Here is a 25,673-nt window from a genome sequence, read left to right as displayed (position 1 = left end):
GAAAAGGAAGAAAACTTCATCACCGTGGTAAGGGACGGATTTTTAAACTTTTACCCTTCCCCCTCATAGTAATGGAATCACCACTGGTTTCTTTACCGAGCCTCGTTATTAGTACTGCCAAGGATCGGCAATTACATAATTATGTGTAGTGAAAATTTATTTTTATGTTAACGACTGGTACTGGTAATGCAAAGGTTGGTCTGTCTTTTGGCTTTCTCAGTCTTTATGGAGGAAAAACACGACAATTTAGCAAAATTGCCCGACGTTTCGGCCGTTTTGGTGGCCTTTTTCAAGGGAAACTGTATTTAACGTTAAAAGTTAATAATAGAGTTTGAAACATGAATAATCACTCACTTTAGTTCTGTCGTATTAGTCTTAAACGTTGGTTTCCAACGGTCGGAAGTCTTGTATTGCGGTAGTTTAGTCTTTGCTTCGGTTGCGATGAACTTTTTCTAGTTTTATTCATCGGGTAACTGCGAACTTTGGTCACTTGAAAATTGGCTGTATAGTGCATTAACGTTTGATTTGAAATGGTGCTCAGATTGGGCGGGTATTGATCGTTACGGTGAGCTACTAGGGGTGGTTTGTTGGTGTTGAGTATTTCTTTTGCGGCGGGTGTAGTTTTTGATCGTGTGTAGGATTCCAGCGTAAGCAGTGTTGATGCCATCGATATCAGTTCGATGGTTAACTGTGTTGTCTGTATTGGCGATATGACACATTTCTAGCATTGGTAGTGCCCATGTGTGCCTGCTTCTGTCTATTATTTCTACCTTGGTGAGGTCGAACATGTGTTGGTGTTTGATGATGTGTTCCATCATGGCTGTTTTGCCCCCGAGGTTAACCATCGAATTATCACGACTGTTAGCACCATCCTCTATCAACCGTTTGTATTGGTTGATGTTGGATTTATGTCCGTACAGTCGGGTTTTCAGTTGGTTGCGTGTCATGGCTATATATCGCATATGGCAGTCATTGCAGGGCAAACTATAAACAACATTTGGTTGCAGCAGCGGTTCGATGGGATCTTTCATGGTTTTGACTATGTTAGATACTGTTTTAATAGGTTTTTGTGTAATTTTTTGGTGCGGAAAATCGGCTTGCAGGTGTTTCACTATGGCTGTGGTCTGTGTAGTGACATTCTTTTTTCTTCTGGAATTCAGTGTGCAGGAAAAGTCAAAGTAAGGAGATGGGGGGAATGAGAATAAACCCATGTGCAAAAGTCCCTCTGACAACGAACAGTCAAATTCTACTCAGATTTTCACTCATAACCAATCGCTTGTCAAAGTGGATTCTGTAACCTTGAGGCAACGAGCTTCCTAATATCAATTTGATGTTGGAAACAGATATCAGGAAAAACTAAGTAGGTATTATTATGTTGTTTGAAAGGGATTTTTCTTGGTTTATATAAAAGAATAGATATCAGAATTCGGTGTCATATAATTACAATTCCATTTCAACAAATTATTAAAATAGAACGTTTGTCCTTCAATTAAGGTGGAAACGGAGTTATCGATTTTTTTTTTTTTTTTGAGATTTCAGATCAAACTTTCTATGGAGAAATTACTTCCTATTAGTAGGTCTACATTTAAATTGAAGTGAAAATTAGAGTGATCTCAAAATCACCGAATCAATATAAATAAAATTTTTGGCTGCGGAAAAATGTTGTATTTTCGGTGAGATTGTATCTCCAATGGAGCAAATGAAACATTATCTTTTCGTTTTATTTGAAGGAGGATATTTCTTAAAAATAAATAAAATGAGTTTGAATCTACTCCGTTTTTGTTTACCACCTCCGTTCCGTTTTCCACGGCTTAGTTTTTCAATAAAAAATGTGACTGTTGTTGTCATAACAACCTAACGCTTTCTTCTACGTTCCAGTGATTTCTCATTGAAGTACAGAGATGCTCTCGGTTTCTTCTTTTCATTATTAATGTGTTATAGTAGGTTCACAGTCTTCTGCATTCTTTCCACCGTTTGCATGAATTGTCTAAGACTTTCAAATAGGGGGAAAAATACAAGAGGAATCTTATGATACTAGGCAGTCTTATAAGTACCTAAGTAAATTCAAAGAGATGGCATTAATCTATTTTTGTCGAGCACTATCCTTCAAATGACGTCTGTCAAATTTTCAGCCATTTATGTTCACGCATTACCAAGTTACAGCATTAACCTCCGAGTCTTTTTTTAATGGAAAAATCCGAGTTTCAAGTTTTGATCAAACACAACTATCAACGCAAGAAAACGATATCCGAGACCAGATCAAGTTGGATAAGTATTACCAGGACTCTGCACCGTCGATTGGAACGATTCATAAGTGGTTTAACGAGTATCGTTCTGGCCGTACGAGCACAGTTGATGCTGAAAATAGGTCACTACACCTGAAAACGTCAAAAAACGTCGTTGAATGATCCCAAAGTGAAATTGAATGGTAGTTAATGCTGTAAGCATATTATTAGAACGCGTGAGCAATATCGTGCATTCATTTTTGGGCATAAAAAAGTTCTGCGCGCGATGGACCAATTCGTGTGACGACTTCCCAGCAGAATTTGGCATTATATTCGCGAGAACAGACCGAGTTTTTGCGCCGATTCATATTCACAGATGAAACCTGGAACCATTACTACAGTCCTCAGTCAACGCGTCAAAGCAAAACAGTGGGTTTTACCGGGCCAAAGTTCTCCGAAGCGTCCAAAAACGCACCAATGGGCCGGAAAGGTTGTGGCTTCCGTATTTTGGGATGCACATGGCATAATATTCGTGGACTATCTTGAAAATGGTAAAATCTTCTATTCACCATTATTGGACCGTTTGAAAACCTAGCGACTATTACTTGTTACCTAACCTGAAGAGATGACTTACCGGTAAAGGAGGAGCTCATGGCTGACACTGAGGCGTATTTTGGAGACCTTTCGATCGAGTACTTTTCGTACAGTATCAAAAAGTTAGAAAATCGTTGGACTCGCTGTATCGACCTAAAAAGAGAGAATGTTAAAAAAATCGACTTTGGCTTAAAAAAATGTCTCCGTGCTTCATTTTTAAGGTACCTGTCAGGCTGCCTAGTACTAACCACGCATACGAGTGCCTCACCCACACAGAATCTTTACTGTTGGTTCAAACCTGTTTCAGTTCGTAAAATTTAGATACAGTGTTGAAATATTTAGTAGACAAACCACACATACACCTATGCGTAGTCCAAGCAAATTTTTATTGTTTGTTCGTTTAACTCGGCCCCAAAAATTTAAATATGATAACTTTTCGATTTATCTTGAATAAACATAACTATCTCCCAGCTGGTCTCGAGGTACGATGCTGGCCTCGGGAGAATACTGTTAGTGTCAGCAGGATCGTAGCGCTAGCCCCGCAATTGTCCTGTACACCTAACAGTTGGCTGCGAAGTCTGTGTATAATAAACAGAAGGTCGAATTTCGATACAGAATGTAGCACCAAGGCTGTGCTTTAAACATAACTATTTATGCGTGGCCCCAACAGTCTTCTTAGGAACATACTTGAATAACGTAGGATTTTTTTCATGATTTTCACAACCGCCCATCCTCCCCCCTGTAGCATTTGGTCAGAACCTCCCACCTTAAAAAAGTAGCATTAGATTACTACCCTTCTCCCCCGCCATCCTCCCGTTTTAAGAAAAATGTACGAAAAACCAAGCTGTAACATTTAGAGAAAAAAATTATTTGAAAAAAAAAAATACCGTGTCAAATTCAATCCATGTATATCTCATACATTTGAGACAAGATTTTATTGAGATGTTGACTGAGCTCTACATAATTGTCTTCTGCTTTGCAGAATTTGTCTTTTGGTATGAGGAGGAAAGTTTTTTATACAACTTCATACGGTCCATGTCTGTAGAAAACACAGAAAATATTCACGAATTCGCGAAAAAATTAATTGCTGCACTTTTTTTTTTCTTCATCTATAATTTATTTGACACGTCACAAATACAATTTGATGTTTAACGGCGCCAATTATATCTGGTAGCTTACTTTCTGAAGTATCTTAATAACTAAAAGCAAATTTTTTATCCTCGCTGCCGACTACGAGCTGAAACTAAATCTAACTTAAAGCTAGAATGTTTTGCATTAAAAGCACTGATTTGTTGTTTGATGGTTTTCCATCGCCATAGGTCAGCAGCATATTAAATTTGTTCCGCTGCTGGGCCAAGATATTACGGACTGGCATATTGGGTTGTCTCCCTCGGGACCTGAGAGTATCGTGCGGGTCTAGTTGCTGTTTCCGGATCCGGGGTCTTAACGTGTTCATGTCGTTTGGTTGGATGTAAGCGGAAGGGAATAGGATTAAACTGGGGCGTTGTTGGATTTCAGGAAAACGTATATAAGGGACATGTAGGATAGGTCACGGCTCGCCAAGACATCACGAACAGGAACAGCCGGCTGCCTACCTTCGGCCTGCAGGGAAGCTATTAATTTAGACCTGGCGTCACGGTGTACAGAGCATGACCAAACCACATGCTCTATGTCGTGATAACCCTCACCACAGGCACAGATACCACTCCCCCCGAGCCCAACACGACGGAGATGCGCGTCAAATCTATAGTGATTGGACATAAGCCGGGACATCACGCGAATGAAATCCCGACCTACATCCAACCCCTTGAACCACGGGTTCGTCGACACCTTGGGGATTATGGAATGTAACCACCTTCCCAGTTCCCCTCTGGTCCAAGAATTTTGCCAACTGATGATCGTATTCTGACGTACAAGTGCGAAAAATTCATTAAAGGCAATTGGTTTTTCATAAATATCACCGTTTGTTGCGCCCACCTTAGCCAAAGAGTTCGCTTTCTCATTGCCCGGTATCGAGCAGTGAGAAGGGACCCACGCTAAGGTAATCTGAAACGATTTTTCGGATAAAGCACTCAGATGTTCCCGTATTTTCCCCAGGAAATACGGAGAGTGCTTAACATCAATTGCTGCACTTAGCAGCTTTGAAAACAAACGAGTATCTTGTAATTTCCAGTATTAAATGGCATGCGTTGAGAATGCAACCGATTATTTATGTGCTGCAAGAGCTTTAAGAAGATTGCTGAATGCCACAAATAAAAAGGCTTTTTTCTGCAAAAAAACGTAAGTATGCTCCCTTATGGTATGCTGATTTCAATCGGATTCGCATCGTGTAGTGTACACTGAGATATACCACATACAACATCAATCCACAAATCAGGAAGTTACACAATTGTGTGCCCCATAGCACTAACCCACGCACACTTGTGCGTTGCCCCAGCAGCTTTCTCAATGTCTGATCAATAGAGTTATTCAGGAATGTTTATGTTTTGTCTTTCTCCTAGAAAGGTATAGCAATCACTGCAAAAACTAAAGGTATGAAAGTGCTCTGGAGGGCCAAATGTCGTATATCACTCGACTCAGTTTGACGAGCTGAGCATTTTCTGTACGTATGTATGTATGTGTGTATGTGTGTATGTGTGTGTATGTGCAACTTTTTTTTCTCACTCACTTTTCTCAGAGATGGCTGGACCGATTCCCATGAAATTAATTGCAAATGAAAGGTCTAGTTGCCCCATAGGTTGCCATTGAATTTCATTGTTATCGGATGTTTAGTTTAGAGGTTATGTTTCAAAATGTGAAAATCACGAAACATCAATATCTCAGAAACCACTGAACCGATTTCAATTAAATTGGTGTCAAATGAAAGGGCTATCTTCAAAACTCTTAACGTATAAATTTCGTAATGATTAAACATATGGTTCAAAAGTTATGTAAAGAAATGTTTTCCAGAGGCTGTTTAAACTCACTCATTTTTCTCAGAGATGGCTGGACCGATTTTCACAAAATTAGTCTAGGACAAAAGGTCTAGTTGTTCCATAGGTTGCTATTGAATTTCATTGTAATCGGTTGGTAACTTTGTCCGTTATTTATAAAAATGTGAAATCACGTTATAAAAGCAAAGCTTATACCAAAGCCTGCTTAAACTCGCTCACTTTCCTCAGCGATGGTTAGACTTAATTTCACGAATTCAGTTGCGAATGGAAGGCTTAGTGGCCTTATTGAATTTCATTGTGATCGGATTTTTAGTTTAGTCACCGTGTTTTAAAATGTAAATATCACGAAACTCCATTATCTCTGAAACTACACAACCAATTTAAACAAGAGTGGTGTCAAATGAACGAGCTGTCTTGAAAATCCCTCACTAATGATTAAACATGTGGTTCGAAAGTTTTTAAAAAAACGTGTTCCGGAGGCTTTGAAACTCACTCTAGTTACCCCACAAGGACCTATTGAATTATACTTGTAACTGGAATATAACTTTGTCCGTTATGCATAGAAGAAAGAAATCACCTTTTGATGAGAAACATATTCCAAAGACTGCTCAAGCTCACTCAGTTTTTTCAGAATGGTTGAACCGATTTTCACAACATTAGTCTCAAACATACTTAAAGTATTACTTTATATATAACATCAATCTTCCAGAACTCAAAGAGTGGATATTCCTTCATTGGATTGTATTTGACAATTTTAGGAAGTTTTCTAGAAACCGGAAGCTGCAAAATTGGGTTTCAAAGTGAAGTATGAAGTTCACCTCGGCTTCCGAGCATTATCCCGGTTCCTGAAAAACATTGGGTAATATTTGTCGCTTTTAGGTTGTTTTCCATAAATCGGAAGCTACTATCTAGAAATTTAAAATTGTGTCCTAAATTGATTTCTGGCCTCTGGGTATAAAGCGTCCGCAATACACATAATGGATGATATTTGGTCACTTTAAAATGTTTTCCAGAAACTAAAAGTCGGCATCTTCGCCATCGAAATTCCCAAAATAGTCAAAATTAGGCCATTTTAGGATTTATTACGGTAACCAAGAGTAGTCATCTGGATTTTCCGCGTGATGTATTTGAAACATATTTCTTTTAAGGTACTTGCATGTGTATGTATGTATGCTCATATATGTGTAAATTTTATGTTTTAAATATTCGGTATAGTTGTGCTGTTGGCTACCAGAAATTCATTATTTAAAGTGGAAAATAAATCCAGCGAAATTTTCAAGGTGTATTTTTTTTTCTAAAAATTGAAGTGTTCGTGTAAATCTATTTTAACAAATAATAAGTTCGAATGAGAAAGGCTGGGTCTCACCGCTAGGTGGATTAATTTGGGTTTTTGCCGTAATGTGACGACGCTTTATCTGGCTAAGATGCATAATTTCCATCGGTAGGGTGTTTGTAATAGAATGGAATCAAATTTGATGTTTTGTCCATTACTTTGGCCGGTCTTCCAAAACCTTATTGACAAATTGTTGTTGAGGTTAGCAGGAAAGTATACACAGTATAGACCAGAAGAGTTTCGCTTTTAAAATGGTTTGCCGTGTTTATTGTCAAAATTTGTGTTCATTTCTGCTAGAACCGTAAAATGCGCTTGCACAAGACTCCTTGTTTCGACGCCGTTTTGAACAGAACTGATGTTGCCTAAACTGAACATAAAAAACCGACCGGAGGAGAAAGAAAACGTTAATACCAAAAGAAAATGTTCATGAGTGCCAGCGAGTTTTGCCTAAATGATTTAGATTCGAATCCTGAAGCGAAACCAGCTTTCCGCAACAAATTTCATATCTGTGTTCGCTGGTAGAGCCTCCCATGTTAATGCGGATATAGCAGCTGCTGACGTTCCGGCTGATTTGATAAGCTTGATACTGGATGCCGCAAAGAAACTTAAACCATCTAACACTCCGGGGCCCGACGGCATCTCTGCTATAATCTATTATGTTTGCGGTGCTAAAGTTTGGCGATCGACAAAATGTCAGGAATCATCGGGGCATCACAAATCTTTCTGCTAGATTTGAAAATATTCGAGATTATAGTTGATGACGTTATGCTTCATTCCACTAAGAACCACATTTACACCGTGCAGCATGAATTTATGCCGAACCGCTCAGTTTGTACTAACTTACTTCAATTCAATGCGTTGTATACATTTCACATATCGAATAAAAAGCGCAAATTGACGTTATCTACACCGATTCGAAGGCAGCTTTCGATCGAATTAACCATGACCTATTATTGCGTTAAATTTCACATCTAGGTACATTCCATCCGTTGGTTGATTGGTTGAGGTCGTATTCATGTGGAAATATATTACATGTGAAGCTTCGTTCTTGTGATTAATCGTAATCCACATGTGAATCTGGAGTTCCGCAGAGTAGTAATATGGGGCCTTTACTTTTCACGCTATTCTTCAATACTACTATCACAGAACAGATATGCAACTTCGAACATAACTCTGCAGCTAATCGATGCCCAAGTTTTCGTATTCATTTTTGGCTGTTCCATCCTACATTGATTTTACAGTGCATCGTTCGAACAGTTCGCTCCAATAGTTTGAACATGCACCAAAAAATTATTATTTTTTGCTTCAACGACCAGGCAAAATGGTAATCTTGAATAGTTGAATCTATCAAAATCAAGTTAAGACAGGACCGCATTCAAGAGATTTTTGAAGCGGAAATTCAGTAACAATTCACAATCAACGTCAATAGACCAAATTAAACTAAAAACCTTTCAACCATTCAAACATTGTTTAATGAATTTTCTTGGATCGTACACCTCGCGACTGTTGAAACTTATTTAACCTTTTAGTTGATTTACTTCAATATTTTCGTTGGACTTGGAAACTAAAATTCTCGACCAACGACAATATTTTTTTTTCGTACCTAACCTTTATACCTAACATTGCAAGTAATGCATATCAGACGCGCTATACACAGCACTGCTTACGACATTAGGTACAATGTAAAAAAATGATTGTCGTTAGTCAAGTTATTCAGTTTTCAACTTGGGCACCAATGAAATTCATTAAAAATATATCTACATAAAAACCGTTGCACGTATGCGGGTGGTACTGTACGATTATCATGAAAAGGCACCCTCGCTATACCAGTACCGGGAAGAACAAGATATGTCGAATGTTTCCGTCGATTGGTGCCTTGAGGAAGAGTTGACTGTGTTTATGACCTTGATATTCTACTTGACACTAAGCTCACCTTCCACCTACATAATGCCAGCCTAATATCAAAAGTGACTCGACAACTTGGATTTTTTGCAAAAATAGCCCCCGGAAGTTTCTAAATAAGTTGACTCTTTACACTATTTATTAGGACTACTGTCAGATAAATTATTGTGAATAAAATAAAAATGAAAAATAAAATAAAAACTGTTTCCGAGTCGGTTCATGCGCTTTTGAAAGTTCGAAGTTGTGGCTCGAAGTCGGCCATTTTTAGCTTCAACACAGTTTTACCTTAATCCAAACCTGATATATATAATGTTTCGTCATATTTCCTATTATAGCTAGAATCGAAAAATTTAGGAACTGTTTTTAAAAAAATTGGGTTGTTTTGTTGCTTTCACCATCGGCGGTGCCATCATGAAATATATATCAACCCATAACATTCTCCAATATTCCTGCAGTTTCTCGTGGAAGTGCTGATATGCTCTCAGCTTCTTGTTTTTTACTATTTCATGTGTTATATAATGACATTCAGTTTACAGTCTTGTGTATCCTTTTTAAAACTTTGTACAAAGACCAAAAAAGTTAAGGAAGAAGGGTGGTAAAGACAAGTAGGACAAGAGAGCCTTACCGAAATTGTTGAAATGGTGTTTCATATTGAACACTGTGGGTTTTTGCGTGTGATCTAAAAAAATATTATTGTTTGTTGGTTTAACGCGGTTCTAAAAATGGGAATATAATAACTTGTGTATTTCTCGCCATCAAACCACACATATTTGTGCATGACCCCAACAGCCTCCTTATGGGTATTGATTTGAATTGGACCCACATCGTGAAGTATTCTTTGAGATGCTCCTATATGTGGCCCCAATGATCGGAATCGGGAATTTGAACAATTTTTTGCCCCATTGAAATAAACCACACAAACTTGTGCGAGGCTCCAACAGAATGCTTACAATCTTTTGACCTAAAGCGATACCAAAGATAATTCAGCTTATTATGCATCTCAGTCGGTTGAACAGAGTGTAAATCGAAAATTTAGACGGGCATAAATTATACGTATGATCGCATTACTTATCGTGGTGAAGCCTTACCTAACGTACTCTTCCCTATAAGCAACACTCTCGTTCCTGTGACCTTTGTGGAGATGCAACACGATCTACAAACAGCAAAGGTAACAATAACTTCCTTTTACTTCTAATAGTGAGAAGTGGGCCAGTGCCGTTATTGATCCTTGAAGTATTGAGTCACTAAAACTTGTACAAATAAAACGATGGGTCACTTTTAACCTCATTCCTTTGATTCACTGTGCAATTTCACTGATTCTGATCAATTATTGATCAAACCATTGATATGTGAATCAGTCAAGCTAAACTATTCAGAATCATTAAGATGGATTCGTTCAGGCTGTAGAGAAATCAATTCAATTTATGAAACTTTGAACTTGGCACAACACAGAAAAACTGAAAAAATAAATGTGCTCTAAGCATATCTCGAAAACAGTTGCACTCAGAGATGTGTAATCTGAAAGCATTTCTGGCATACATTTGTTGAGGTATCGTTATTTGCGATTAAAATGTATTGTTTCCATACCAAAAAATCAATCGCTAAAAACTGCAAAATGTATTTCTAAAAAAATCTAAAAATATTTTCAATAGATGTATGAAAGAAAATGTAACTTTAGCATGGTTAATATTGAACAAATTTAAATTGAATTCAAACTCGCAATAGCCGATGTCCGACTCATTTGCTCGAGCGGGGATTTACAGATCTGACCCTGGAAGGAAACGGAGTGTCATTAACATTGTTTTTTATCAGATCTGAAACATTTTTAACAACTGCAGGCTGCAGTACGACGACTACTGTCAGGTGTCCGATAAAAGCGCTGAATCCGCAGATTATGGAACACGTTAATTCGCACACTTTTTAAGCTGATTAATACCCGCTCAGATTGATGGATTTCCCGTTGCGCTGCGAAGTGCAGCGGTTCGAGAGCAGCCTCGTCCACGTACGTCCGGTTCGGGAATGTTTCGAAATAATTGGCTAAGCCAATCCAGCATCGCCGGCCAGAGGTGGAGGAATCCCGGTGGCACACTGCACGCTATCGGTTTGGCACGTCCACCACCGGCTCTGCTCGAGCGTGTTGGGAAATTTGAAGCCGAACAAGCTCATAAATTTTCCATCGTCATAACATATTTTCCTCCGCTTAATCCTACTATATAATCCAATTCACCAATCCGGTGCACAGTTTGTTAACACAATAAATACTGTTATTTATTGTATTCATCTTTCCCTCGAACCGCTGTTGAACGGGATGAGATGCGAATTATGGAAGGGGGAAAGAGGTGCAGAATTTATTTTATTCGATTTGGAAACGTTCGAATGGCCACCACACGTAGCGTGCTTTCTCCCCAGGCTAGGCATCATCAATTTATTATGTGCTATTCATAATATTGTAAATATAATATAAAATTATTAATGTTATCAACTTAATACCGCTTCGCAGCAGTACCGCAAGAGAAGCGGATGCCCGTTAAGCTGCAGTCACGTTCGTAACCCAGCCGGTGCGTACGCTCGGTTCTATCACGCAACAGTCCTCTCGTGAGGATTATTTAGAGCGCACTTGCAGCATATTGCACAGAAAACCCGCTAGCTGCATAATGCGTGTAAAATGTAGAGGAAGGAAAAAAATTACACATTCTAATACATGCACAAGCATATTTCCCTCAGGATCATCACCACCTAGTAAATTGATCTGGGCTGTAGTATCATTATCCGTAACACGTTTTACACGGTTACAATTTGTAAATTTCTACGAAATGAGTCATCATTTCTACTTTTGTTCATTATTTTAACCCAATAAACTATTACAACATCACTTATTATATCTACTCATCTTCCTTCAAGCTGATATGATTATGATGATGAGGTCAATTTTCTGGTCGGTTTAACTGTTGTCTACCAATAATGATCCGATTGGGTAACTACAGTTAAACAAAAGAACAAACATCTCGAAATCACACGATGAGGAAATTGCTCTTTTCCACTACAATAAATCCATCTCATTCCGTCTACTGCGTACTTATTAGATGACAATAGTGCAAACGTTAATCAGATATTCATTATTTCATTATCTGTCAGCTAATCGTGCCATTCACACTTTGACCCTAGTTACCGAATCATCATCTTCCTGCCACCCATCATCACCAAACCAAATCATAGAACAAAACAACCATCCCTTTGTCACAATGTCGCTCCCCCCACACATGCACCCCGCTGCGTGGAGAAACGACATGTCAAGCTGATTGCTCCCCATTGAGGAGGCCTAACCCCACTTTCTCAAATGTCTTCCTAATGCTGTCTATCTCTCTCTTTCTCCCTTTTCCGCAACCAGGAGCTGGACTATGGTACCATCATGTGCTGGGCGGACAACGCCGTCGGACAGCAGCGGGAGCCGTGCGTATTCCATTTGATTGCCGCCGGAAAGCCAGAGATGCCGTACAACTGTTCGCTAGTCAACCAGACGTCCGAATCGCTGGAGGTGGACTGCACCGAAGGTAATTAGATGGTCATTTATCTTCCCGGGGGTGGGTATCAAAATATACCAAAGTGTGAACACGATCGAAGATTAGTTATGGCCCGTTGAATTGGGATAACTGCGGGAACGGGTGTGCTCGAACACAAGAGCCTGGATGTTTCAAGAGCTTATTCCGAATAATTCGAATACGGTGCAGTTTGTCAATTATGATGTGTGTTCAGGGATTTGGACTCATTCGGGGAGGGCGTTAAATGAAGACTAATAGAGGAGAGATCGGTCGTAGAACACGAAGTAGGTCAACTTTGTTATGGATTGCTCAACTTTCAGGGGATGATCATGAAAGTTTTTCTTTCGATTTTGAGTTTGTCAAAGGAGGACAATTCTAGTGTTTGCAGTGGAAATCCATTCGATATTTTGATTGTGCTTTTGCTGGAGCTGGAGATAGTGAATTTATCAATCATAATAAAACGGATAAAAATGGAATACTTAAAAAAAAGAGAAAGTTTCTGTAATATTTTTAAAAGAGATCTTTCAAAGTTTTTGTTCTATTCAAGCACGCTGGCGTAATTCCTAAAAAAACTGTAGTAAACTCAGACAGTATTGCTTAAGCTTGCTTCATTTAGAATTGGATCAAACTTTTGCTGATATTGTGGTGCTTCTGGTGGACGGATTTGCAAGTTCTTGGCGCCCACATGTCGGGAATTTTGTAAGCTTCACCTATGTATTTTTAACATTTCTCAGAACGACTGTATTTTGTTAACAATCAACATGAAAACCGAAAGAAGGGAAAAAATTGAACACAACTCTTTGTAAAACTCATCGTGGTCTAGGCTATTTCAGCTAGATAGCTGAAATTGGTTAGAAATGCCGTATGGCACGTTATCAAACGGTATGAGGCAACACTGACGACAATTCGGAAACCTCAAACCAATCATCGGAGAAAACTGTCGACCGGAAACTGCGTGGTAAAATTTTGACGACCATCAAGAGAAATCCCAATCCGTCGAACCGCGATTTGGTCAGAAAACTTGGTGCTGCCCATAGTACCGTAAGAAGAATTCGACCGGCCAAACCGGACCATAAATCAGAATAGTGTGGAATTCATGCTCGGAAGCTATACGACTAGGTGCTGACCAAGTTTGACGGATTTTCTTCTGCTGGACGATAAAACCTATGTCGAGGCTGACTCCGGGCAAATTTCAGGTCGAAAATTTTACTTGGCAGCTACTACTTGGTTTGCCTACAAATTTGCACGAAAATTTATGATTTAGCAGGGCATTTGCTGCTATAACAGAAAAAACGAAAGTTTTCGTTACAAATAAGACAATGTCGACGGAAAATAATCATCCCGTGATGTAACTAACTTGAATGAGATTAAATCAATTAATAAAAATTTCAAAAATTTGAAAGCACCTGGTGACGATGGAATCTTTAATATACTAATCAAACATCTCCCTGAAGCACAATGGAATTTTTAGTGAAAATTTTCAATTGCTGCTTCAAAATTGCATAGTTTCCCAAATTATGGGATAATGCAAAAATTACTCCAATTTTAAAACCGGATAAGAATCCAGCTGAAGTTTCAAGTTATCGACCAATCAGTTTGCTTTCTTCAATAAGTAAACTGTTTGAGAGAATTATTCTTAACAGAATGATGTCACACATCAACGAAAATTCAATTTTTGCAGATGAACAGTTTGGATTTCGCCATGGGCATTCCACAACTCATCAATTGCTCAGAGTTACTAATATGATACGAGCTAACAAATCTGAAGGTTATTCCACTGGAGCTGCTCTTTTAGACATAGAAAAAGCATTCGACAGTGTTTGGCATAAAGGTTTGATTGCGAAATTGCAAACTTTAAATTTTCCAATTTTCCTAATCAAAATTTTAAAGAATTATCTTACTGATCGAACTCTGCAGGTTGTCTATCAGAATTCAAAATCTGATAGATTTCCTGTCAGAGCAGGTGTACCTCAAGGTTCAGTCTTGGGCCCAGTCCTGTACAACATATTCACTTCAGATCTTTCTTATTTGCCTTCAGGATGCACAAAGTCATTGTTCTGTGATGACACAAGCATTTCCGTAAAAGGAAAAAGTCTTCGTTTCATATGCAGTCGATTGCAGAAAAGTTTAGATATTTTTTCTTCCTACTTGCAAAAGTGGAAAATCTCTCCCAATGCTTTTTTCCTCAAGGCAAACAGTAATCACGTTGTCAAGATGAATGGGGTTATTTTAAGTTGGTCTGACAAGGTTAAGTACTTGGGACTAATTTATGATAATAAACTTATTTTCAAAGAGCACATTGAGAGTATACAAGCCAAGTGCATCAAATATACGAGATGTTTATATCCTCTCATTAACAGGAATTCTAAACTTTGTTTAAAGAACAAACTTTTGATTTACAAACAAATTTTTAGACCAGCAATGCTTTATGCTGTACCGATCTGGTCAAGTTGCTGTTCAACAAGGAAGGAAACGCTCCAAAGGATTCAGAATAAAATTCTGAAAATGATTTTGAAGCGTCCTCCTTGGTTTGGTACACTCGAATTACATAGACTTACTGGTGTTGAACCATTAGAAGCTATGTCAAATAAAATTATTAACAATTTTCGACAAAAATCGTTGCAATCCTCAATTGCTACGATAAGCTTTCTTTATAGCAAATAAGTAGGGACAGTGGTAGATCGCGATTTCGCGGAAGCCGCGAATTCCGCGAAATCCAGCATCGGCCGCGAAATTAACAAAAAAACGCGAAATGCCGCGAAAACCAGCAACACGGACAAATCTAAAGATTAATGGGCACCTCGATGACAACGGGAGGCTATTTTTTACCCAACCAATTTGATGGAATAGTACTACTGCTTTCTTCCAACGAGATTTTGTCAGCCTGGGTTGAATTGTTTTCGGCCGGCTCAGTTACTAGATCCTCTTCGAGCAAAGATTTTGGTGATTGGGGCCCTGCATGATAGCCCAGAGTGCGCAAAATCGAAGTTGCAAGATGTACCAACGTAGTTCAAGTAGTAAGGGGCCATCCACATACCACGTGGACAGGTTTGGGGGGGGGGGGTTGGCTAATGTCCACGGTCTATACAATTTTTTTAGAATTTATATGGGCAGTTGTCCACGGAGGGGGAGGGAGGGGTCAAAATCGGAGAAAATCTGTCCACGTGGTGGGTGGATGGCCCCTAAGCATTTTTTTTAAATACGCAACAGTGAGATTGATATTATAATGTTGGTATATATTCTTGCAGTTTTCCGGTTTGCAGAAAAAATTATCGATTCCCGGAAACTCAGTAGATGCGAAATGCAACGTTTGTCAGAATAACTTGAATAATACGTGCCTGCCGACACCAAAATATGATTGAAGACAATTCAACACAGTAGTCCTCATTGCAAAGAAATCATGAACCGTACGGTTAAATTACAGCACCTACATTGAATTAAATAAAACAGTTTTTTTATTATATTACCAAGAGCACTTTATTTGGTCTTTTCTAAAGAAAAGGTTGCCGTGAAAAAACCGTGAATTTTGAATATTTTCTATTTTGCCACCCGCGAATTTTCAACTTTTTTGCCGCGAATTACCACTGTCTCTACCAATAAGTTAGCAATTAAGTTAGTTGTAAGTTTACTTCCCCTTTTCTGACAAGTAGGTTAAATCCCTACGAACGATAAGTCCTAATTGCGAAAGCAAACAAATCCTAACAAATAAAATTACAAATTTTTAACAGTGTTGAGAAGTCACCATTTGTGATTGGACACACATACTCATCACTTACTAATATTTATCATGAATACTTAAGCTACTAACAAATCCCCCCCTTAAAAAAAATCATCCCGTGATGTTCTGGCCAGATTTAGTGAGCTGTCATTACAGCAAAGTCGTTCATGAATGGTATGCAGAGAAAGGAGTGCAGTTTGTTGCGAAAGACCTTAACTCACACAATTGCCTCCAGTTCCGCCCTATTGAGACATACAGGATTACTGGGCAGTCATGAAAAGGGGACAAAGTAAATAACCTGCACATTGCAATCATTACTAAAAGTTTTTTTTTTAACCAAATTTATTTATTTGTTCATTTATTCATGTATTTATCTATTTATCTATTTATTTATTTTGACGTGGTACTACGTCTTTGTTTTCTATACTTCTATTCTGTAAAAAAGATATGAAACTGGCAAATGTTGCGTCAGATTTCAAATGATAATAACAGCTTTATCACATGAAGGATAACAACGACCATGTTGTTGGATAGATAAAATGTTGGACTATTTTGTAATACGCTAGTTATTCCTATTATATCATTGCACAGCGCTGGAAATTGATAAAAATATTCAAGAACAAATTTAGGCAAACAAGAGCCAATCACATGCGAGCGTTCCTAGCACAGACAATATGAATGGACACCAACCATTACCTCTGATCCCCTTATCAATATCAAAACAAAAATTTACAGAGTCTCCCCGTCCCAATAGGTCAATTTATGTTTGTCTTCATGAGCAAAGACTAATTTGATGTCTTGAAGGTAAAGATTTTTTGAAAGGTTTGAAACCACCTTTTTTTCTTGAACAATTTCTAACTCTGCTGTTATAACATAATAAAAACTGATGTTTTGAAAGAAAACATGCAACATGACAAAAGCAACAGTACCGTAGTGTAGTGTATGTGTAGCAGAGAGCCGCAGGTTTCTCGTCGTCTATTAGCGAATTCCTTTATTCCACCTCGTTTTGACCTGGAAGCGCACTAATTGCTGTCAAAACCCTTCTTTATTCGCTCGATTTTGACCCAGTTTTGACCTGGCGTGCTGCCCGAAGCGCACTGTAAAATTTGTCAGCTTCGACCCACCACCGCACGTGCATAGTTCGTAAACAATTATCTGGCATCTCTTTTTTACTTGCTTTTTACTTGGCGATGGCGTTTTTTTATTGCTCGGCAGATTTGCCCTGACACAGTTGAATAAAGAAATTCGCTATATGATTGCAGCGGTACACTTCTATTCGTACATTTCAGCGATACACTTCTCTTCGTACTGCTGCGGTACTATTCGTGTTGCAGCAGTACAGTTCTATTCGTACAATTTTTTTACGTGTGCAATCGTGGAAAAACTGCATTACTGCTGCTGATGGTGATTAAAAGCTTGTATCATGAATATGATTACCATAAATTACCCAACTAGAATTGTACATTTTTGCAAATAAGACAAAATTATTCATTTGATAACGTTCATTATGATAACGGATTTGGCTTTTGAGGAAATAGGGTTAATTCTCGTTTTGACACATTACGAGAAATTCTTGGTAAAGAAGTAACAACAATGATATGCTTGTGCCTTGTAAAAAAAATATTGTTTGCACAACAAAATACTACAGGCACAACATTGCCTAATGTAAACGAAATTCTTTAGAGTGTTGTTAGATATGTTTTTTAAGATAGATTTTAGGCAGAGGCTGAGAATAAAAATACGAGAGTCACTGAGCACACGAATTGATTCTGTCTGCGGGATCTGTAACTTTTGTAACAAAAACCCCTCTAATTACAGTGTTTTTTTCTACGTCACCATTCCATACAACCCTAGGGCTGTATACCTATTTATTTATTTATATATATTCATTCATTCATTCATTTATTTATTGATTTATTTATTTATTTATTTATTTATTTATTTATTTATTTATTTATTTATTTATTTATTTATTTATTTATTCAATTATTTAATTATTTATTTAGTTATTTAGTTATTTATTTATTTATTTATTTATTTATTTATTTATTTATTTACTCATTCATTTATCTATTTATTTGTTTGTTTAGTTCGTTGAGCAAATGTAGAGTATAAATTAATATTTCTTTGCAATTTTCACTCAAAAGATTACTCAAAAGATTAGATTGTTTTTTCTTAAGGACCAAACATTATTTTGTTATGTTATGCTATGTTATGTTATGTTTGAAAATTACATCTGATAATTTTTGTCTTAACGAATAAAATTAACAACTAGAGATGATTAATAATAAATTATAAGCTAATCCACAGGCGACGTTAAAAAGTGTTGATGGGTTCGTTGGAGTCGAACAGTTCAGCAACCTCGTTGAACCTCGTAGACATAAACCTAATCGCATCATACTGGCCGTATCGACTATACCTTGCATCCAAGTTCAAAAGCTGACGTCTCCACAGATTCCTTTCTGGAGTGTAGAGATTCAATTATGCGAGAATAGCGGGTGAATCAATTTCATTTTTCAGGACCTTCGCAACAAAGATAATTTGTGCGTTAGATCTTCTTCTCTCCAACGTCTCAATCAGGCTCGCCAGATCTATGGAGTTATCCGTAGATCTACGGATTTGTTCACTTCTACGGAAAAACATTTATATGGGAAATCCGTAGAAAAGAGGGGAAATCAGGGGAAATCCGTAGAAATTCGTAGAACGGATTTTAACGAAATAGTTCTTGCGACGCTGGTCTCAATCCCCAATAACATGCAGCGGTGCTCATAGAGGGGCAGCCTCGTAGCGTCATGCCAAGGAAGCCAAGCTTCCATGCGATCAATCCAGACCTTGTTCAACGGACACCAAGCGACAACCGCTGATTCGAGCATTGATCGTACCAGGGCGCAGTATAAAGCTTTCATGCACAGTGGATCGCGGAATCCATCGGCAATTCTAAAAATAAATCCTAGTTGCTTGTTAGCTCTTGAAATGACATCTTTGTAGTGTGCCCGGAATGTAAGCTGACTATCCATAATTACGCCAAGATCTTTAACTTGGCTTACCCGCTGAAGAGCTTGCCCAGACAAGCTGTATGGAAAGCTAATTGATTGAAACTTTCTGCTGAAGGTAAGCACATGACATCTACACACAGGGTAAGAAGATTACGGTTGCTCCAATCACTGAAAGCATCAAGCAATTTTTGTAGTTCCAAACAGTCTCCAAGGCAGGCTATAATCCGAAGAAATTGTAGCAACGTCGTTAATAAACAGTGAGAATACAAGTGGACCCAGATTGCTTCCTTGCGGCACTCCAGAAGACGTTGTAAATGGCTCGGAATGTGACGACCCAAGACTGACACATACAACTTTCGTAGAAGGATGTCGTGATTAACACGATCGAACGCAGCTTTGATGTCCGTGTACACAGCATCCACTTGCATTCCTGCGTCCATTGAACGAGAACACAACGAACCATGTTGGTCACTAGAAATATAGTTGTTGCACGATGAAAACAGCACTGTCCTGACGACTATTTCGAAAACTTTGGAACAAGCACATAATGATGTAATTCCTCGGTAATACGCTATGTTGCACTTGTCCCCTTTTTTTGTGTATCGGTGTGAGCAATGAATTTTTCCAACTAATAGGACACAATCCTTGTTGCAGAGAAAGAATAAACAGCAAGAGGCGCCCCCAGCTCGTTCGAGCAGTTTTTCAACAAAGATGGCGGGATCCCGTCTGGCCGAGGACAAGTGGAATTTTTCAGCTTTCGAATTGCACTCAAAACGTGCGCTTCTGTCACTTGGAAAACTCCACAATCGAAACTCTCCTGCGTATTGCAGCGTCAATCGGATCTGACATAGCAACTGAAGACGGAAAAGCGGCTTTAAAATGCTCAGCAAACAATTCGCATTTAGAAGAAGCTGTGCTAGCAGACAAATCACCGAAATTTTCAGTCACAAAATAAAAAGGAATCGGACTCAAATGCGAACCCTGGGGCACCCCAGAAGTGACTGTTTGCGATTTATTCGATATGACTGGAATCAACACGGAAGTTGAGACGCTAATCCATTTTTTTGCAGATTAAAGTGTAATATTGGTATGCTTGGTATTGATAGTCGGTCAAATGCTTCACTGAAGTCAGTGTACAGGGCTTTTACGTGGCTACTATTATCCATTGCGTTAAGAATATATGTCAAAAGGTTCAAAAGAGAATCAAAGATGTTGAGCGATCTTCAAAAATCCAAGCTGATCGCTAATGATATAGTATTTTATTTGTTAAAAATTTTCATCAATTTCAAGCAATTCAAAAAGTTTTGGAATTCAAGAGATAACGACAATTCCACGATAGTTGCGGATGTCAGATTTTGCACCTGATTTAAAAATAGGCAACAATTAACAATATTTCCAAATATAATATTTCAAGTTCCAATAGAAAATATTAATTTTTCCCAGAGAAAATTGGGAAAGGCCATCTAAAGTTACTGTAAATCCTTCAGAAATATTTTTCTAGAACACGGAATCAATACCGTCAGGACCAGACCTTTTTGATTAGTAAGCCTTTTGGTGATTTCAAGTTTTCAGCATGAGACAGTTTTCAATAGTGGAATTGTTTGTAAAAATTCAATAATGTAATTGCTTGCCAGAGAGCAACTTTTTCAATTAAAAGCTACAGGAAACAGTCGTTCGGGGCTCAATCTTGTGAAAACGGAGGATGTGGATTTAGTTCGTAGCACGATTCCTTCAATTTATCATCATGAGAATGAGCGGGAGCGTTGACTTGGTGAAAGAGAATTTTTTTCTCTATTTGCGGTAATTTTGCTATGATTTCAACTTTGCTATGATTTTAATGATAAATCGATCTAAAAATGTACAATAATATTTATTTTTAATTGTTTTAACATGTTCAAAATAGTCAATGAATATTATGTCGTGTGAATAAAAAATACCAACCAATACTTTACTGCCTGATTATTGCTTTTTTGGGTGCTTCGAACGACTCTTGCCAGGCGATCCAATCACTTTGCTGTCAGGGAACGAATTGTGTTTTATTGCTCGTAGTTTTCAGTGAATCAATGTTTGTTTTATGGAGAACTACGAACGACGAGAAGGCGTATTTTCATGCTAAACTAAAATTTTCCAAAACTAATTTTGAAATATCTCTGACACGAATGCATTTCGAAAGTCAGTCACCAAGAGCTTTATGATTTGAAATCATATTATTAGCATTTGATTATTTTTATCAAATTTAAAATTGTAAAATTCTTTAAAACGTTATATTTTTATGGAAATTCGTCTTACATTCCTCAATCCCAAACATTCACTAAAGGTTTTAAAATAATATCAATTTTCAACGAAAATTAACTTTCAAGGAAACTTCAACCCATTTCATAATTGAAAAATAATAATTTAGCGTTAAATTTCTAACTTTCTCAACTTGAATTCGAAATAATTTAAAAATAGATGTTAATTATTATAAGCTTCTCAATTAGAAATGTTTGGGTTCATTTTTTCAAAAAGGTAATTTTGCTTCAAAACGTTCATCTTGTGTTTCTCCATTTTAGACTTTTTCTGCTATTGAACTACTATTTAAAGCTTCTGCTCTTGTAATATCAGTTTTATGAGAAACAGCATGACAGCGTTTGCTTAGATGTAGCCGTTCCTCTCCATGATTATTAACTGCAAGAAAGTTTCATAAAATACATCATGTTTTATAACAAGATAAGATTTGAGATAGTACAATAAACCAGAAAAAAATGATAATTTGGAGTGTGAAGTACAGCTGAAAAACAATTGGTGAAAGCTTATTTCCTCATCTTCGTTCTTCGTCTTCCGCAACTGAAGGCGATCCTCCGTATAAATCCTTCACGCGTGCGTGATATCAATCATCAAACACGTACGCAATATTCGTTAAATTAATCACATACCACGTTGAAGCCGTATCTTCTCAGGAAAAATTCTATTAGGTACCTTACTCGTTTAATCGCTAGAGGCCACCGCTGCAGGCTAATTTGTCGGCGGTGATTTTCCGTGTTCGGTGTGTGCGATCTCTAAATAAACAATACTCAAAAAAAAAATATTACCCACAACACTACAGTCTCCCTTCAGCAAAGTTGTGGAAAAATTTAAAAGAAAATCAATTGCTGAATACTGCGATATCCTATCTTCACGTTGGACAAGACAAAATAGAGTTTTTTGTGGAACACCCCTCCTTAAAATTAGTTTTTATGTCTATGACTTTTTTTGTGATTGTCAAACCTACCAAGCGAATTTTGTAATTTCTCTTTCAAGGCGAACAATTGTTTTTTTGTGAAAAAGATGTGCAATCCAACATTTCAAAAAAGCTTCTTTCATATCGCAGTCAGTCAAAAAGAATAATATTTTCTGAAACTCCAACCACTAATATTGTTTTGTGCTGTGGTATCCCATATCAGGGAACTGCTTCAATGTAGCATATTTTTTTAATGAGTGTCTTTTTAAATAGGAGTTCAAGCTCATATCTAGCTATGTATAGGCAAAAACGTTTGGGTATTGTTTCTCAAGGTGATTTTGAAAACCAGTGGTGAAAAAATTGAATCCAAAAATCACATTCAACTGTTCTTTGCTACCATGGCAAAAATCGCCTCATACATCGCTCTTGCTTCAAGTGACGCTTTTTATTTCAAACCTAAACCGAACGTCACAGCCCCAAAGAGCCATTAACCACTTTTCTTTGGTACCTACTGAACAACGGCAGCAGGGGTACTAAAAACAAACTCACCTGCCACCCCAGCACACACGCAAGGTCACCGAGGAAAATTACCCTGCAAGCAATATTTTCCGTCGCACGTGAAAGTCGTTCGCACGACAGTTGAAGTACCGTGTCGGTACTGCCATTGCATGACCCGTCACTTGAAAGTGCCAGCGCGAGCGAGCGATAACGAGTTACGAATTTGGGCTGTCAAATGAAATGGCAATCATCATGCGTCTCCATTAAAGCCGCAAGCATGTCTGAAACGCCTGGGGGGAGTTAGATGAGGACGGTAGAAAATCGAGACAAAGTTTGTTTGTACTATTTAAAGCGACAGGAAATGGACTCTGCTCTGAAAAGAAAATCCACCGTAGTAACAGTATAATAACAGTAGTATAGCAGTAAAAAGTATAAATTTACAGTATTCTGATGTGCTATTAACTTTGCAACCACAATAAACAATGGAAGAAAGCCAAACATCACATTATTATGTCCTTTTTTTCACCCAGTTGAGCTCGTCACGAAGTGACGAAATAATCTGCTATTTCCCCAGAATTGCATCCGAACAATATGAAAGGCAGGGCAATCAGGATAGTTCAGCCCCACAAAGCCTCTTTTATGCGGCACAAATCAGCGGAACGCGCCATGCTTCAAAATCTATTGACTTTTCGATCACAAAACCACGGCTTTGTGGAGTGGCAGCATAAAATTAGTTTCATACCTTACGGCCAGCGTCCGGCCGATCGCCCAACGGAACCAGAACCTGCCGGGGCCAACACACCAACACATTCGATTACAGCCGTGATTGCCATTTATCACTCGGCACATCGATATCGAACGCAATGGTATTACCGGTACGTGCGCAGTTACGAGAAAACACACGAAACATCGGTCCACCCGACGGACCCAACCGTGCCAGAGCAGTGCAATACAACGCTACCGCTTATTAAATTTACGAGCCCTACGCTCGCGGCACATTTCTTTCTCGGGGCTGTTTCTCATACGAGCGATGCTCCTACGATTCTCGTGATTCCTAGGTAATAAATCATCGTTGTTGTTATGAGGAAATAGTGGAGTACTTTCGTAGCCTCCGATGGTTTCGATCGCCGTTGCCACCGGTGATATCGGTTAGAGGCTGTGTGCAACTATAGGAACACGCAAGCATGAGCGGTATAAGCAACTGCACATCACTGGCAAAAAATAGTGAAATTGACTTTTCAAGGTAAAGTAATAAACAGGGTCAGTACGGTATATAACAGTCGAATCGCTTCGAAAGAAGTTTGAAATAGTAAAAAAAACTCTATGAAAACATAATTTTCACGTACTACCTTTTTAAGAACCTTTCAAGCACGCAACTGATCCTAACACGTTTTGGCTGCTGGCTCAAGAAACCTTCACTCGATACGCTAGCCATTATTATGTCGACGGACGGAAGAGAAAACCAGGAATTACGGTCAAGTCAATGGATCTCATGAAATAAACATGTCCGCTAGTGAAGTCAAGCCACACCTAGCCAAAGTCTTTGCCCGCTGCTGTGATTGCAAACGGGTGGTCGAATGAAATATGCTCAACTCGGCACACACAAAGCTTTTCGCAGCTGCTAAAGATGTCACACACGTGCTAACGCAATAATGGAATCGCTATCGATGTGCAACGTGGTAGTATCGATCGAAAGCACCTCACTTGAGCACAAATCATTCAAAATGGGTTAAGAACACGCAAATTGGATTTTAATTCAAGTCTGCTAAACTGTTTGTTTTTATTATGGCGCATTGCGCCGCAGCTTTTGCAACTCATCGATGGTATCTAAGAGATTATACATGTAATTGAAACAAGATGGATCATAGTCGGGAGCAGAAAAAAGTGGAAAAAAAAATTTTTTCGATGTTCACCATAATTCATGTCAGCAATCGAGAAGGCCGTAAACAATATGTGTAAAAAAGCAAAACCTTTGTGCTATATTTCGATTCGGAACTCGACCTTCTGTTTATTTATACACAGGCTTCGCAGCCGACTGTTTAGTGTTCAGAATAATTGCGGAGCTAGCGCTACGATCCTACTGACACTAACAGTCTCTCTAATGAAGCCAACTAAAGTTTTTTCCATCACTAGCGGACCACTTTTTATTTTAATCACTTAACAAAATTAGTCACTTCACTAAGAATACTTTAATCTTTGACATGTTCACCTCAAATTTCCAAAAACAAGCTTAAATTAGCAGAAATATGTGAGATGAATTCCTACAATTCCTAAATTTCAACTGTATGTATTTTCATCTGTTTTCACTGCGTTGAAAAAAATCAAAAGTTGCCAAATCAGTTTCTGTTAATAGAAAAAAATCATACTGAAAATGTTGAATTATTCCGACATAATTGACATAAATCGATAGCACTGCAGTGGTTGCCTAGGTTACCAATTTTGAACGTAAACAACTACAGCGGATATCTAGGTAACCTACTACGACGAGCTGCGGCTACGTTCATTCATGATAATCCGATTAATTCATGATTAACAGTAGAGATGCACCGAATATTCGGTCGCCGAATATTCGGGCCGAATATCAGCAAAAATTGGATTTTGCCGAATATTCGGCTCGCCGAATAGCAAGTTTATTATTCGGCCGAATATGCCGAATAAGCCGAATAGTGGCCAATGATTATCAGAAAATAATATAAAAGTATAGTGCAAAGTTTTATGAACGGGGGAAAACGAAAA

General features: G+C 38.2%; 1 protein-coding gene across 2 annotated transcripts in view; it reads left to right on the top strand.

Moving 5' to 3' along the window:
* Positions 1–25,673, top strand: part of LOC129731141 (synaptogenesis protein syg-2) — an 827,904-nt gene that overhangs the window by 669,520 nt on the left and 132,711 nt on the right. For both annotated transcript variants that reach the window (XM_055690922.1, XM_055690921.1), the window contains exon 13: positions 12,376–12,538. In XM_055690922.1, coding sequence (XP_055546897.1) covers positions 12,376–12,538 — 163 coding nt within the window. The remainder of the gene's footprint in view (positions 1–12,375; positions 12,539–25,673) is intronic.

The sequence above is a fragment of the Wyeomyia smithii genome, chromosome 3 (genome assembly GCF_029784165.1).
Source record: "Wyeomyia smithii strain HCP4-BCI-WySm-NY-G18 chromosome 3, ASM2978416v1, whole genome shotgun sequence".
Classification (NCBI taxonomy): domain Eukaryota; kingdom Metazoa; phylum Arthropoda; class Insecta; order Diptera; family Culicidae; genus Wyeomyia; species Wyeomyia smithii.
Note: the sequence above shows the minus strand (reverse complement) of the source record. Positions and strands in the feature narration are given on the sequence as shown.